General features: G+C 42.8%; 2 protein-coding genes across 2 annotated transcripts in view; one reads left to right on the top strand and one right to left on the bottom strand.

Moving 5' to 3' along the window:
• Window positions 1-976: 976 nt before the first annotated feature.
• SAMD15 (sterile alpha motif domain containing 15) lies at window positions 977-13488 on the bottom strand. The gene is made up of 3 exons (XM_032405681.1): window positions 11445-13488; window positions 10167-10265; window positions 977-1457 (listed from the first exon to the last, which is right to left on the bottom strand). Exons 1-3 carry the CDS (start codon window positions 13464-13466, stop codon window positions 1221-1223), a joined length of 2358 nt encoding a protein of 785 aa, XP_032261572.1. The 5' UTR covers window positions 13467-13488; the 3' UTR covers window positions 977-1220.
• Window positions 13489-13740: 252 nt separating this feature from the next.
• Window positions 13741-16153, top strand: part of TMED8 (transmembrane p24 trafficking protein family member 8) — a 38578-nt gene continuing 36165 nt past the window's right edge. Inside the window, exon 1 of the mRNA XM_032405679.1 lies at window positions 13741-13915. Within this exon, the coding sequence (XP_032261570.1) occupies window positions 13831-13915 (85 nt within the window). The 5' untranslated portion in view covers window positions 13741-13830. The remainder of the gene's footprint in view (window positions 13916-16153) is intronic.

The raw sequence follows: 16153 nt of genomic DNA, 5'->3' as shown, positions 1-16153 counted from the left end.
CCTTTCCCTTGTAAATCCTACTCCCAATGTGGGGCTCAAACTCACAACCCCAAGATCAAGAGCGCATTCTCTACTGACAGAGCCAGCCAGGCACCCCCTGAATTTCATTTTATAAAGGTCTGGAAGGTACCACATAAAAGAGTCATGTAAACAAACCCCAGTCTCTATTCCATAGTCAGTGGCACTTCTATAAGCCACATTGTTTGTAAGGATAAATATAAATTTTTAAAAATACTAAAATTTTTTGGGGGGGGCACCTGGGTGGCTCAGTCATTAAGCGTCTGCCTTCGTTCGGCTCAGGTCATGATCCCGGGGTCCTGGGATCGAGCCCTGCATTGGGCTCCCTGCTCCGCGGGGAAGCCTGCTTCTCCCTCTCCACTCCCCCTGCTTGTGTTCCCTCTCACGCTGTGTCTATCTGTGTCAAATAAATAAATAAAATCTTTAAAAAAAATAATTTTTTTTTCTCTGATGTAAAAAAAGAACTCCCCTCCTCCCTTTTCTTAAAACATGTCCTTTAGAAAACATGTAATTTAAATCCTTTTTCTGTTTTTGAAATGTATGTAAATCCTCTAACAAGTTGAAGAAGTCACCTGCCAGTTTTACAGCCCAAGACTGTCTGTTTGAAATGGGAGCAATGAGGAGGATGGCACCCTATTTCCCTGGCCTAAGTGCCTGGCTCCACATAGTAACTTCCTGTTTATCATAAAGATATGAGAAGTTTCATTTTTCCTTTGGATACAGACAGTTAACATGTAAGTAATGGGTTCTATCTGCCTGGTTATCTAAAAGGGTGGGATTTCCTTGACTTCGTAATCTTTAGCAGCTTGCCTGTGATGTCCATCACTGTCTGATTTAGTGCTGATTCAATAATACAACTGTTTCTTTTTCTGCATTTGTGGAGAACCTCATTTGGGTTGGCAGGAGATTTTACTTTTAATTCCATTTCCTTAACATGTTCCTACTACCAGATGCATTACTAGAATTTATCAGGAATCCTTACAGTTACCCAGAAAGAGAACTATTGCTCTGTTTAAACACGGGGCTAAATTGCAACACAAATGAAGGGAAGATGCTTAGAGGTGGTGATAGAACTAGGAGTGGAGCCAGCAGTTCTAATTCCAATCCTTAATGAAGAAGAGAAGAAGAGAACCTAAAAGAACACACTTCTTTCCCCCAAGTAGTTTAGTTTGATCTTTCAAGGTAAGTGAAACAGCTTTTCCCTATGGTTCAGTGTAATGCAATGCTTCATTCTCTTCAGGGGCGGTTGTTTTTGGAGCATAATCCTGTAATCCTGCCGCTTGCACAAATTCAGAGAAGGTCAAGGAATCAGATTTTACCCCACTATGACCTTTTTGCTCTAAAAATAAACCAATATTGTCCCTGTAGGGCAGGGCGATGGTGCGACTGAACAATGGCTCTTCAATTCCCAGGAGCACCCGTGTATGCCGAGAAATTGCCTGCAATACAAGGATAATTTTTTAATGAAAAATTTACTGAAAATATAACTAAATCAAAGTATTTTCCTAGGTCTCTTGAATGCTAACTCAAGTGCTCAATTTTCTATGGGAAAATAAAATAATGAAATAACACATGGAAAGTCTTAGTAGCCAGGTCCTTACCAAAATAAAGTTCTAAAGAAAAACACCAAGTAATTTATTATCTTTTTATAAGTTCCATTTAAAGATGTTTCTAGGCCCTTGCATCAGCTTGCCACAGATGGGTTCATTTCTTTCTTTGGGCTGAGCAATCTGATCAACCATATGAGCAGATAACATGTTTAGATTAAGAGCCATGACTATCTCTGGGAAGGTTAATAAATAAGTGGTCTATAAGGGGCTCTGATAACTTGCAATTAAGAAAAAAAGGTCATTACTCAAATGGTTATTCAATTTGTTTGACTAAAAACAAATCTCAATGACTAAAAAGCAGATATTAAAGTTCCAGCTGTTTTATTAGTACCTATACTTGTATATTCTTTACAGTATTCTTTGCCACAGTGTTCAGTGTCTCTAAAACATATTTTGTATTCATTGAGCACCATGCCACTTGATATCCTAGATTAAACTGTCATTGCGTTTTCAAATTCTAGCTTTAGTCATAGGCCTGCTATAACACTGCTATCTGAATTCACATTCTGCATCTGGATGAGAATGTAGTCCATGAAATTTTCTGCTAGAACACCGCCAAAAGGGTGAGTGGAGTTTTTTCCTTTTCTTTCCTTTCCTTTTCTTTTTTTTAGTTTAGTTTAAAACTACTGGCCATAGTTACAAGGTTGTAAAATGCATTCATGCTACAGTTCTTAACCTGATGCAAAACTGTCCATTAGTAATGCATTTTATTTTATTTTATTTTTTTAAAGATTTTTTATTTATTTATTTGAGAGAGAGAGAATGAGAGAGAGCAAGCACATGAGAGGGGGGAGGGTCAGAGGGAGAAGCAGACTCCCTGCCGAGCAGGGAGCCCGATGCGGGACTCGATCCAGGGACTCCAGGATCATGACCTGAGCCGAAGGCAGTCGCTTAACCAACTGAGCCACCCAGGCGCCCCAGTAATGCATTTTAGATAGCTAAGATACAGGGCACCTGGGTCGCTCAGTTAGTTAAGTGTCCAACTCTTGGTTTTGGCTTGGGTCATGACCTTGTGGTAGTGAGATCGAGCCCTGTGTTGGGCTCCATGCTGAGTGTGGAGCCTGCTTAAGATTTAAGATTCTCTCTCTCTCTCCCTCTGCTCCCTCCCTGCTCGTGAGTGTGAGTGTTCTCTCTCTAAAAAAACAAAAATCCAAAACTATTTAAAAAAATAGATAGGGGCGCCTGGGTGGCTCAGCCGTTAAGCATCTGCCTTCAGTTCAGCTCATGATCCCAGGGTCATGGGATCATGCCCTGCATCGGGCTCCCTGCTCAGCGGGAAGCCTGCTTCTCCCTCTCCCACTCCCCCTGCTTGTGTTCCCTCTCTCGCTGTGTCTCTCTCTGTCAAATAAATAAATAAAATCTTAAAAAAAAATTAAAAATAAAAAAATAGACAAGGGATACCTGGGGGGCTCAGCCAGTTAAGTGGCTGACTTCGGCTCAGGTCATGGATTCTAAGGTCCTGGAATCAAGTCCTGCATTGGGCTCCATGCTCAGCAGGGAGCCTGCTTCTCTCTCTGCCTGCCACTCCTCCTGCTTGTGCTCACTCTCTCTCTCTCTGATTAAAAAATAAATAAAAAAAAAATAGGTAGACAAGATACCTTTTTCTCAAATCTTACTTGAATTGGTTTTATTTAGAGTCTAGAGATGATTTGTGGGTAAGAGAGTCTACACAGTTGCCTTGTACCCAGTGGGAATACAATTGAACTTTTAGATCCAAATTACCACCCCTTAAGAATTCTCATTTGTAATTGATGCTGCTACACTGAGCACCTTCTTTGGTCAGGAACTCACCCTGAATGCCCCTTACCAGAGCAGATTATTTCACAAATTCACTGAGGTTTACAGATGGTGTCCCCAGGAGGGACCCTGTAGTCATAAACAAATGTATTCACAATTAACTAAAAGAGCTATATGCCTACTGTAGGCTGAGAAAGTCCAGTACTGTTTAATATTCTAATGCAGAAATTAAAAGTGTTACAAAGCTACTGGTTACATGTGGAATCAGGAAATATAATCTGACCATCTCTTGCAAAGGACTAAGAGGGTCCTTTGATGGGCTATAAATTAATCTAAAACTGTGAGTTCTTTCTTTAGTTCTGATGAATAACAAGCAACAGATTTTATTTTTGCCTAAGACTTAGAGCAACTTACTAGTAACTTGAGTTAGTAAGGATTATTAAATATAGGTATTCATGAAGACTATTAGGATTTCCTAAGGATTCTTAATTCCACATTCTAAGATGGTGGCCCATGCTCAATGCCTGACATCACTGCAGAGCACCTACTTCACATGGTCTTAAGCAGATATTTTAACGCCTATAGTTTTCAAGAGGATTCTATTATTACTATATCATCATTGTATCTTGTGTTGATTAAGGTTTTTAAAGGCTGCTATTCTTTTTTTTTTTTTTAAGTTGGCTCCACACCCAGTGTGGAGCCCAGTATGGGCCTTGAACTCAGGACCCTGAGATCAAGACCTAAGCTGAGATCAAGAATTGGATGCTTAACTGAGTGAGCCAACCAGGCGCCCCCAAAGGCTGCTATTCTTTTATTTGTAAGCTACTGATGGTTTTGCTTCATCATTACCGATTTAGTTATTCTGTTTGGTTACCTTATAATGTAACTATGCACATTTGCATAATTGGAAGCTATAATTTAATTAAACCTAAAGATATCTTGTTATGGTTCAAATATGAATCATCTACACCACCATTATTAAAGCAGATGTATAGTCTCCTTAAAATCTGCCTGTCAATTCATATAGCAATGTGGATTAATCTTAAATGCATTTTGCTAAGGGAAAGAAGCCTGACTCAAAGGCTACATATTATTTGATTCCATTTATGTGACATTCTGGAAAAGGCAAAACTATAGTGACAAGAAACAGATTAGTGGTTGTCAGGGCTTGGGGTGGAGTGATAGGCTGACTACCAAGGGGACACAAGGAAAATTTTAGGGTGACAGAATTGTTCTGTATGGTTCTATGTGGTGGATACCTGATCCTGTGCGTCTGCCAAAACTCACAGAACTGTCCACTGCAAAGAGTGACTTTACTGTATGCAAATTTTTAAAAAGCCAGGATGTCTCAGGAACCTATGATAGAATATAGGCTGTGGACAATGAATCTAATTGTATTACAAAGTAAGACATAATCTCACTGAAGGGGTAGGGAAGAAAGGAGCTGACCTAAATAACTAACTTTGAAAAACAGTGTTTTGTCTAGGTAGTGTAAGCCTGAAGACAAAAAGAACGGTAGACAAACACTATACTCTATTGGTAAATTTGTTTTTCATAGGCATACATATTTATAGATAAGGAGAGCCAGGTTTCTCCTGTCAGAGAAGGAAATTATCAAGAAGCCAGGTGGGTAGGGAATAGGAAGGATGGGAAGGCTAGAATGAAGCCAGTGCTGGGCTAGAGGCAGAGATAACAGTAGGAACTCATGCTAACAGAAAGAAGAAATCTGTGTATACATGGGATTTGTATCTATAGATATATTTCCTACATCTTTCTGCTCAGAGTGCCTAGAAGCCGTGACACCCCCACAGCAACAAGCACAACTAGTGCCACACCTTGGTTTCTAAGAATCCGATAAAAGCAACCAGGGCTCCTTGGAGATGGTCTGAAGTAACATGTAATGCTCTGGCTGGAGTACTAGTACTAGAAAAAAATAAGGGGAGCATGTTAGGAGGACACAGGGGCCAAACTGAAAGTGTTCCCAAATGGTGGAGAAGGGACAATTAAACACAGAATTCCTTACAAAGGGTTCCAATTAAACATGGAAGAAATGAGGAAAATAGAAAATCCCCATTAGAACACCACAGTAATAACTGCTGCAGGCAAGATCCACTGATGGATGCTAAAATTAGTAGGCCAAATTTTAAGGAGAAACTGGATATTTGCATAGCCTCAAACTATCTTCTCCAATATATTTATTACTGTGATAGTTTTACTATATGTCCATAAACTCTGGTACTCCTCCCTCCAGGAGGTGGATCTTAATTCCCCTCTCTCTGAGTGTGGGCTGGACCTACTAACTCACTTCTAATAAACAGAATCTGAAAAGGGAACATAGTAACTTTATAGTGAAGAAACCTGGCAGACACCACTTTAACCAGGTGATCGATCAAGGTTCACATCTCCAGTAAAAAATCACATTGATATCATGTACTCCCTGATGAGATGAGATGAAAAGGGCTCATCACCTCTGTGATAGTCTCCCCCAAAATGCGTATCTTCATGGGAAACATGAGACAAACTAAAATTGAGGGAAATCTTCAAAAAAACTTGACTACTGCTTTTCAAAGTGTCATGAAAGACAAAGATCAGGAAACTGTCACATATTGGAGGAGACCAAGAAAACAATGACAGCTAAAGGCAAAGTAGTATCCCTGATTGGATTCTGGAATAAAAAAAGGACATCAGTTGAAAAATTGCAGAAATCTGAATAAAGTCTGTAATTTGCTTAATAGTATTGTACCAATGTTAATTTTTTTTTTTTTTTTTTTTTTAAGGGCAGGAGAGAGGGGTGGAGGGGCAGAGGGAGAGGGAGAGAGAGAATCTTAATCAGACCATGCCCAGCGCAGAGCCTGAGGTGGTGCTCAATCTCACGACCCTGAGATTAAGACCTGAGCCAAAATGAAGAGTCACACACTTAACTGACTGAGCCACCCAGGCACCCCAATTTGTTTTGATAAATGTCCCATGGTTACATAGGATGTTAACATTAGGGGATGCTGGGTTAAGAGTATATAGGAACTTTGTACTATCTTTGTAACTCTTCTGTAAAACTAAAATAATTCGGAAATTTAAAGTTGAAAAAAGAAAAATATTTTTGTCTAGTGATAATTTGCTCACATGTTATGAATCTGTGCTATTCAAATAGTTTGCATCAAGGCAAGTGTAGTAAAATTGCTGGGATATAAAGCTTATGAGGCTACATTTTGTAATAGAAAATCATGCATACAAAAGGAATAAGCAATTCACCTATATTATTCTTCAAATATTTATCACAGAATTCTTTTCTTCACTTGATGGAGTTAACAGTTAAAAATATTTTAAGAATTATTTTCTAAGAGACAAAGCTGAAGCAGGTATAATGCTATTTTGTCTGGCTTATCCCTAGAATAACTAAGATTGACTTCCTCTCCCCTTTTTACCAAGCTAATGCATCTCTACAAATTGGAATAACAGGATAGTAGCTTCAAGAGCTCCCTTGGCCAGGTTCAAAGAATTAGTGTTTCTTTCCTTCTATACTCCCCATCAGTCTCACCCACACAGTTAGCTCTTCTCTTGTCTTCTCAGTATATTGGAGGAAGGGCAAAGGGAATAGTAAGTTCTTTCTGCAGGGTAAGCATGGATAATTGCAAAATTAAGGAAGTAAAAGGAAGCTGAAAGGAACAGAAACTGGCCATACATTAACTGCAAAGCTTGTAAATGGGATGCGCAGTCCAAATGTGGTTCAGTTTCTTAGCAGCATGCCTGGAATTCTGAACTCTCAAGCCACCTGCTCTTTCCCCAGTCCTGCCACTCTGCCAAAGCCCATGAATGATGATGCAGGACAGGTTTTTGTTTTTGTTTTTTTAAGATTTATTTATTTGATAGAGTGAGTGAGCAAGTGAGGGGAGGGGCAGAGGGAGAGAATCTTAAAGCAGACTCCCCTCTGAGCACAGAGCCTAATGTGGGGCTTGATCTCACGACCCATGAGATCATGACCCATGAGATCATGACCTGAGCCGAAACCAAGAGTTGGACACTTGACTGAGGCACCCAAGCATCCCAGATGATGTGGGAGAGTTAGCATGAAAAAGAGTACTACACTGTGTAAGTGTTGTTATGGGATAAATTGTGGATATACTAGTTGCTGTAATTACAATGGTGGGATTAAAAATGCTTATATATCAGTAAGAAAGGGAACTACAGCATACTCAAGTGTTGGGGAATGTGATAAAAAAGATATGACTGCCGATTGACCCATGAGCTGGACCCAGGCACTCAGAGGTTCCTCACCCCCTCCCCTGTCCTTGGAATGTGGGTTCCACTTGCCTTTCCCATTCCCAGAGGCTGCTTTAAGGACATGGCCTTGAGAGGGTGATATGGTGTTGAAAACACTTGCACAGTATATGTTACTGAACCAGTTAGAGCCTCTTTATAAACTTTTGAGATTTAAAGGCCAGGTGTGGAGATCCATTCATCTTGCTGCCATCCAAGACAAACCTCGTATGTAAATTCCCTTTGTTATTATTAAAACTGCCACCTACCAACCTGGAGTGGCCTGCCTCTTTCTTCAGTCTCTCCCTGCCCTCTGAGCACAGGGGCCAGTTTCAGACTACACAAGGAAAGCTCCCAAGAGAACTACGAACCGACATTAAGCTCATGTATGATCTCTAAAAAGTTACCTCTGTCACTGTGTATAATTAGCTTTCTTATGTGGACCTAAGTGTCAAGCAAACTTTTCTAAGATACCTTTAAACGTCTTGATCTTTATTACTCTAGTGACTTCAAGGAGAGGCCACATTTGTCTGGTGACTTTGATAAGTATTCCCAAGTTTGCTTATTCAAAGTTCTTGGGGTATAAGGATAGACCACTGGATACATCATTTACTCATGAGGATTTCAGAAGAGTTTTAAGACCTCTTATTTCTTGCAAGGCCTGAAAAAGCATAATTACAATTTTTCTTATTGCATTGTTGATATTGTATTTTTAGAATCAGAATGTCAAAGAAACAAAATGAATTGGCAGACTCTGAAAAATGCTTTCTCATAAGCAGCTAAAATTGTTGGTACTTAAAACATTTCAGGAATTTGTATTACAGGTTACTATTTTGCTAATTCTATTCCTTATTTTTATTTAGAAAATCCAAAACACTATAAACATAAGTAGAAATTAGAGCTCATAAACACAGTCATATCATCTTTGAACATAAAAAGAGTTAAGATATTTTATCTGGTGGTACTTGGTAGCTATGTGAAGGTATGGTTGGAAATACCAATTTGTAATGAGTGGTCCTTTTCCACATTACGTATGTAGTGGTTCATGGTTACAAAATTGTTCATTTAGAGAGGCAATAAGTATAGTGGTTTAAATAGAGCATGGAAGTCATACAGAATGGATCTGAATTCTGGCTCTTAAACTTACTCTCTGAATAATCTTGTGTAAGTTGCTTCATCTTTCTGGGCCTCAGTTTTCTCTTCTATAAAATGGGGATTAAGTGAAATAATATATGTATGGTGCCCAACACATGGTAAGCACTCAGAAGATGGCTATAGTAGAGTTCAAAAGATTAAATGTTCACTTAGGACTACGTTTAATAATTTAAAGGATTTCTTTATATCTTGTTGCCAGGAAAAGGACTTAGGTATTAACAAGTATAACTTTATTTTCTAAATCATATGACTTATGGAATTACATGGTTTTAATGCCTGATCAAGAGTCACGTAGGGAGCAAATTCCAGGGCCTACCCCAGACCTAATGAATCAAAATCTCTGGAGCATGAATCCTAGGAATTAAAAAAAAAAAATCTCATCTGATTCCGAAGACTATTCAAATTTGAGAACCACTGAGGCAGAGCTTATGTTCAAGAGTGTACTGAATGAACACTGATATGTTGGAGTGGGGGGTATTAAAGGCAAGGTTATAAATGTGATTATGTGTGTGAAGCTTTGTCAACTATAAAGCACTATAAATGAAGGGTAGTGTTATACAAAGAAGCATAATCATAGACTGCTGGTGCTGGAGAGATCTTAGGAAATTGAGGTCCAGTGAGGTTAATGTAACTTGCTGCAAAGTTGGGCAGCAAAGCAGCCAAACACATATGGCGTTATAAAAGTACCAAATGGGTGTTAGAGACATACAATATCTGAGAGCTCGGGGGGAGAGCTTATTGGGGTTGGGGAGGTCAGGAAAGATTTCATGGGGAGATGAGAACTGAGCTGGGTCGTGAAGGATGATTAAGGTTCATGTTAGTCATACAGGGGGAGGGGGACTGAGCAGAGATGCAGAGGGAGGAATGTACAAGGCAGGAGTTCAAGGGTGTGAATCAGACCGCGTGAGATTGAGCAGGAAACTCCTGTAGAGACGTAGGGGAAAGAGTGGTGGCTGGAGAAAACTTGTGGAGTGCCTCAAGTCCTAAGCTAAAGAACTGAAACTCTCTTGCAAGCACAGGGGATCCAAAGGTTTCTGACTGGTCTAAATACTTGGATGGTGAAAGTCTAATAGCTGGGCTTTGGATCCAAAGGGCCTATGGACAGAGACTAAAAGCAGGAGGCTACTGGAATATTCTAGGAATGAGGCAAGAGAGGTCTGAACAAATGAGAATGGAAAAAGCCAGATGCTATATAGGGAACTGACAGTTCTTGGGATCTTTGTGGGGATCAAAGGAGACAGAGGAAGAAACCACTGTGTGTGGGAGGGTGGGGATAGGGGGGATGGGACTGGGATTATGGTCACATCACTGACAGAAATAGGAGGCCAGGTTGAAAGAAAAGGAGGTTGGTCTGAGACAGTGCTCTGTAGGGAAACATTAAACACAACTCACCTTCATATCCTCAAAATCAGTTATCCCCATCTGAGGGAGGTTTGAACAGTTTACGTAAATGAGCTTTCGACCACAGATGAAGTTTGTGGTAAAACATTCCTGTTAGAACACCAAGAATATCATTCAAATGATTATGGTAAATAGAAGGAAGAAAAGAAAGAAAAGAAAGGAAGAAAGGAGGGATGGAGGGAAGGAGAAGAAAGGGTTGGGGGAAGAGAAGGGAGGGAGAGATAAATCAGGTTTGTTTCTGGTTCTGTATAGGGAAAAATTTTTAATTCAGTTTTAAATTAAATTCAAATTTAAAGTAATCCTAATAATCCCACATATTTTCCATCTAAGCTTTCCATTAAATTTCATACTGTTACTTAATGTTTTTTTTTCTGGCATGATACACCTAGTGCTCCTTTCATGCCTCAATTACATTTTTAAGTAGTACAAAAGATTTCAGACCTTGTGTTTTTTTTGTGGTAGCCTAAGAACATAGTTGGCATCAATGAAATAAGAGGATTCACCCTATCTTTTTTTTCGGTTTCCTCTGTTTTTTATTGACATATAGTTGACATTCACTCTACCTTTTTTTTATTTTTTTAAAACTTTAAAAAAAAATTATTTATTTATTTGACAGAGAGAGAGATAGCGAGAGCAGGAACACAAGCAGGGGGCGTGGGAGAGGGAGAAGCAGGCTTCCCGTGGAGCAGGGAGCCCAATGCGGGGCTCGATCCCAGGACCCTGGGATCAGGACCTGAGCCAAAGGCAGACGGCCAACAACTGAGCCACCCAGGTGCCCCTTACTCTGTCTTTTTAATAAAACTACTCTTGGTGAGTTGGCTATTTAAATTAATACTGTTAGGTGCTCATGATACACATGACATATTTGGGGCAGACAATTAATTAATAGTACAAGTTAAGGCAGCTGCCACTAAAACAACTTGACAAAGTACCAGAAAGTCTACCTTGGTCATAATCTGTTAAAAAAAAAAAAAGTTTCCTGTGAAAAGAGGCCTATATAAATTTCTTAGTCTTTACTCAAGAGTTGCAGAGAAGTATACTTATTGTGATAAATAATGAAAACAAACAACTGTGACCCTCCCTTCCTCTATCAAAACACAAAATACATCAGTGGAAAGGACAAACTTTAAATCCAAGTTACCTCTATAATAGTCCAGGACTTCCCTATACTCCTTATAGTGAAGAAGAGGCAAGAGCTCAGGTAAGGGTAAGAAGATTAAGAGATAGAATAACAGAATGTGATTTTTAAAAATGTTAACTTTTGTATACCTTGTATTGAGGGAATCCTAGCTCACTAATCCACTCTGCAACTTTCTCTGGGCTCCATTTAAGATACTCAAATTGTAGCTCAGCACTTTCTTTTGGCTGGGTTTCTTCATCTTTGTGTACCTGTTTCAACTCTGGGGACAAATCTACAACTTTTTCACTAAAAGACTCTCTCAAATCCCTCTGAGAGTCTGAGAGGTAAGGGTATAAATCATCATTGATATCGGTAACCTCAAACAGTCCTTTAAAATCCTTAGGAAACTCATAACTTACACTCACTGAGTCTACTTCACTTATTGTGAGAGACCCGAACATAGACTCTCTTTTAGCTTTCTTGGTTTCTTTTACTGACCACTTTCTCGTTTGATAGTCAGAGTGTTCTAGCTCATCCTTGTCTAGGGAATACTTAAATTTGACTGGTTTTGGCCTATCTTCCTTGAAAAATTCTGTATGTGACACTATTCTTAGTGGTAGTTGGGCTTTATCTGGTAATTCTAGATCTTTCTCTTTAGTTTCCTCTATTTGTGTCTTCTCTTGGACCTCTGGTTTGGTCTTCTGTGGTGGCATTTGACCTGTTTCCTCAGTTGTTTTTCTTGGTTCTTTCTTTGGAAACTTTGGCTCTAGACCTTTCTCTTCTGTTGAGTCTCTTACTGTCTCCTCTGATTTGGACTTCTGTGGTGGTGCCAGTCCTGTCTCCTCAGTTGATTTTCTTTGCTTATCTTTTTGCTCTGATGATCGAGTGTCCTCTAGTGGTTCTAAAACTTTCTTCACAGTTGACTCTTTGTGGGTCTCCTCTTCAACTTCTGGTTTGGTCTTTTCTGATGGCTCTAGACCTGTTTCCTCAATTGATTTTCTTGATTTTTCCTCAGGAAATTCTGATTTAGTTTCTTCGAGTGGCTCTGGAACCTTCTCCTCAGTTGACTTTCTTCCTGTCTCTTCACTAGACTTAGTTGGTTTCTGATCTGGAAACTCTGATTTGGTCTGCTGAGGTGGCTCTGTCTCTTTCTTCTCAGTTGATTTTCTTTGGTCCTCCTCTGGATTCTCTGGTTTAGTCTCTTCTGGTGGTTCTACACCTGCCTCCTCAGTAGACTTACTTTGTTTCTCCTTTGGAAACTCCGGTTTAGTCTGTTCAGGTGGCTCTGTCTCTTTCTCCTCAGTTGATTTTCTTTGTATCTCCTGTGGAACCTCTGGTTTAGTTTCTTCTGGAGGTTCTAGACCTGCCTCTTCAGTTTCTCTTGGTTTCCCTTCTGGAAACTCTGGTTTGGCCTGCTCAGATGGCTCCGTCCCTTTCTCCTCGGGTGATTTTCTTTGTGCTTCCTTTGGAATGGTCATCTTTGGCGGCTGTAGATCTGCCTCTTCAATTGATTTTCTTGGTTTCTCACTTGGAAATTCAGGTTTGGTCTGCTCCGGAGGTTCTGGACCTCTTTCTTCATATTGCTCTTTCAATGAATCCTCCAGAACCTCCAGTATGGTCTGTTCTAGCAACTCTAATCTTGTCTCACTGATTGAGGCCCCTGAAACTTCAGTCTCTGTCTCCTCTGGTAGCTCCGGATCTGTTTCCTTATCTGACTCTATGAGTACATCCTCTGTAACATCTAATTTGGCCTCCTCCGGTGGCTCTAAATCTCGCTCCTCCTTATCATCCATAAGGACCTCCAAATCCTTGAAAAGCTCTCCTCCCATCTCTCTCAATGTCTCTGACTTTGCCTTCTGCGGCATCCCTCGATCAGTCTCACTAGGAAGGTCTCTCTCAGACTCCTTGGGAATCTCCTCCTTGGACGTGCCGGTTGGTTTTACGTGTAGGTGTACATTTTCTGGCGCCCCCACTTCTTCGAGGTCTTTTTCCTCCGTCTCTGGCTGGGGTTCCTGGTCAATCTCTACAGGTAGCTCCGGGCCTACCTCTGCCATGGTGTCAGCTTCGGCATCTTGTGCCACTTTAAGAGACGTTGGTAGGTCGACTACCTCATACCCCAGATCTTCTCCTTCAACCGGGCCGGAATCGTAACACTCTGGGACTTCAGCCATGACGCACGTTAGCCGACGCGCCCAGGCCTCCTAGCAACCCCAACTTCCGATAGCGTCGCTATGGATACCATGAGTTCCGGCCGAGTCTTCCTGAATCTTCCCCAGGTTTTGTTTGTTCTGTCAAACCCTGACTAAAAACCTGCGATCAAAAGCACGCAGTCACCCTCCCCGCGTCCGCGTCGCCAGCCTCGGCTGCCCCAAGCCCCTACGGCCGCTCTGGGGCTGGCGCGCCGCCTCTTCCGGCCCGCGGGCCCCGCTCGGCTCCTCCCGGCGCGCCGCCGCCGCCGCCGTGCTCGCTCGGCCTTCGGCTGTTTCCGGAGCCACTCGCTGTAGGCCGCCGAGGCGCTAGCGGAGCGGGCTGCAAATGTCGGAGCGGCAGGCGGCCGGGGGGCCGGCGGGCCGCGGCGGGGACGGCCCGGGAGTGGAGGGGAGCCAGGCGGCCGCCTCAGGTACGCAAGCCGGGGGCCGGCGGGTGAGTCCGCCCGGCCTCGGGGCCCCGCTCGTCGCGCGAGGCTCGGCCGCGCCCTGTCCCACTCTGCCCCGCGCCCGTTGGCGGAGCGGACCCACCCGGGCATCCCCTTCGCGCGCAGAGCCTACGCCTTGGCTCCTCCGGGCCGCGCCCGGGCCCTCGGCCCCCGCCTCCCCCGCCGGCCCGGGACTGCGCTCGAGCTTGCTCGCTACTCCTGTTTCGAAATGCCGTGGTTCTTGCCCCGCTTCCTTTCTCCGATCGGCCCAGATGGCAGTGCCCCCGGCGCCTCTTGAGCCTGAGCTCGCCCGCGGGTCTCTCCTTGGCCGCGGACCCCAGCCCCGCCAGCCTCGCTGCTCCCTGCTCGTGGCTCCGCACCCCGCTGCCCACCTCTGTCCTGGCCCAGCCTTTCCGCGCGCTCTCTGCCCGGGTCCGGCAGGGCAGCCTCGCCTGCCGCTGGCCTGAGCCCCGCTTGGCCCTGCACCCCGCCCCAGCACACAGGCCCCCGCGCCTCGCCGCCGCCTCTCGGTCGCTCAGAGTGGGGGAGACAAGAAGCAGAGCGGGAGCCGGGAGGTTCTGGGGTCTTCTGAGTGAGCATCGTGGCCGGAGCAAAGGCAGGACCTAGGGGCTGAAATAGGGACTTTGGCGACCCTCCCTCATTCGTTTCTATCCACGCGAGTTCCTGCGCGGGGGTTACTTCAGCAGCCAGAGGCGAAGGGTGCATCCATCGCACTTTGACCTCTCGGGCCTCCTTATGCTCACCACACATGGAGATTCAAAGGGTAGGGGGAGAGAACTGGTTTCACTAAGTGGCAAGTAGAAATTAATTTTCCAAGTCTGAAATGAAAATAGACACCATCAGCTATAGTGGTAGAGGTGGTGCGGGGCGCCTGGGTTGGAGTCTGCATCTTCAGCGTACTGATTAAGTGACCTTGGGCCAGTCACATCTCCCTGTCTCAGTTTCCTCATCTGTAAAAATGTGGGTACTAACAGTACCCGCCTAATAAGATTGCCGGGAGGGTTACATGAGCCACTGTCTGAAGTTTCAGTGCCTAGCCCCCCGGGACACACTATAACTGGTGTTGTTATTCATTGTTCTGAGAATAAGATCTGTTTTTGCTCACCTCAACTCTGTGTGCTCTCAGAGGTGTTCCTGGATGTGTGTCTTCCTGCATGGTGGTGATTCGTCTCATCTTTTACTTCTATCCCAAATATCTCCCATCCTCTAATGCTGCTTCAGCCACACACACACACACACACACACACACACACACAAATATCTCTCTCTCTCTCACACACACACCCCTTTGAATCACCCAGCTTTCCCCCGTGATTTTATGTTCTCTTACTTTAAAATATATGACAAATTTTGTCCTTTTTTCCTTTGTATGAACTTTTATGCTTTGTAGTATGTTCAGAATTGATGGCATGTATTTAACATTACAGCAATAGAAATTTTAAGCATAATTTCTAAAAAGATTCAGCAAACGAACACTCAAGAGTCTCATAAACATCTGTCCCTTGCATATGTCAGTATTTATGAGTGTTGTGTTTTGTTTTGTTTTGTTTTTTTACTTCCCCTTAAGCTCCTTGTGTGCTTATGGCAAACAAACCCAAACATTTTAAATTTTGACTAAGAATAGTCAAATATATTGGAGGATGGTGGGTTTGTCTCTGAGACTGTGAATTCCTCCCCCCCCCCCCCCCCCTTTTAATTGGGTCCTGCATTCACTTTTTTCTTCCCAGGACATTGATAAAAATACTTCTGGTTACTTTCTTCCTCTTGCCCTTAGGGTGACTGTTGGTTTCTTTTTCTGTCATGTAGGGGCTTGTTACTGTAGCCCAGAGCACACTCTTCCCCTTGAGGTAGGATTTGTTGCTAATAAAATAATAGTAATGATGACTTACATCAATTGAATGCTTCTTTGTGCCAGAAAGTGGACAAAGATTTTCTTGTGTTATCTGACTTAATCCTGTCAACAGTCATTTTCTCCCCATTTTATTTTGTTTTTAAAAGATTTTATTTGAGAGAGAGCACGAGCAGTTGGGAGGGGGGTGGAGGGAGAGGGAGAAGCAGACTCCCCACTGAGTCCTACGTGAGGCAGAGCTGGACCCCAGGACCCCCGAGATCACAACATGAGTCAAAGGCAGATCAACTGACTGAGCCACCCAGGTGCCCCTTTCCCCCCATTTTATAGAAGAACAAACTACAGCTAAGAGA

Source organism: Phoca vitulina, unplaced genomic scaffold (genome assembly GCF_004348235.1).
Source record: "Phoca vitulina isolate PV1807 unplaced genomic scaffold, GSC_HSeal_1.0 scaffold7, whole genome shotgun sequence".
In the NCBI taxonomy this organism is placed as follows: Eukaryota; Metazoa; Chordata; class Mammalia; order Carnivora; family Phocidae; genus Phoca; species Phoca vitulina.
Note: the sequence above shows the minus strand (reverse complement) of the source record. Positions and strands in the feature narration are given on the sequence as shown.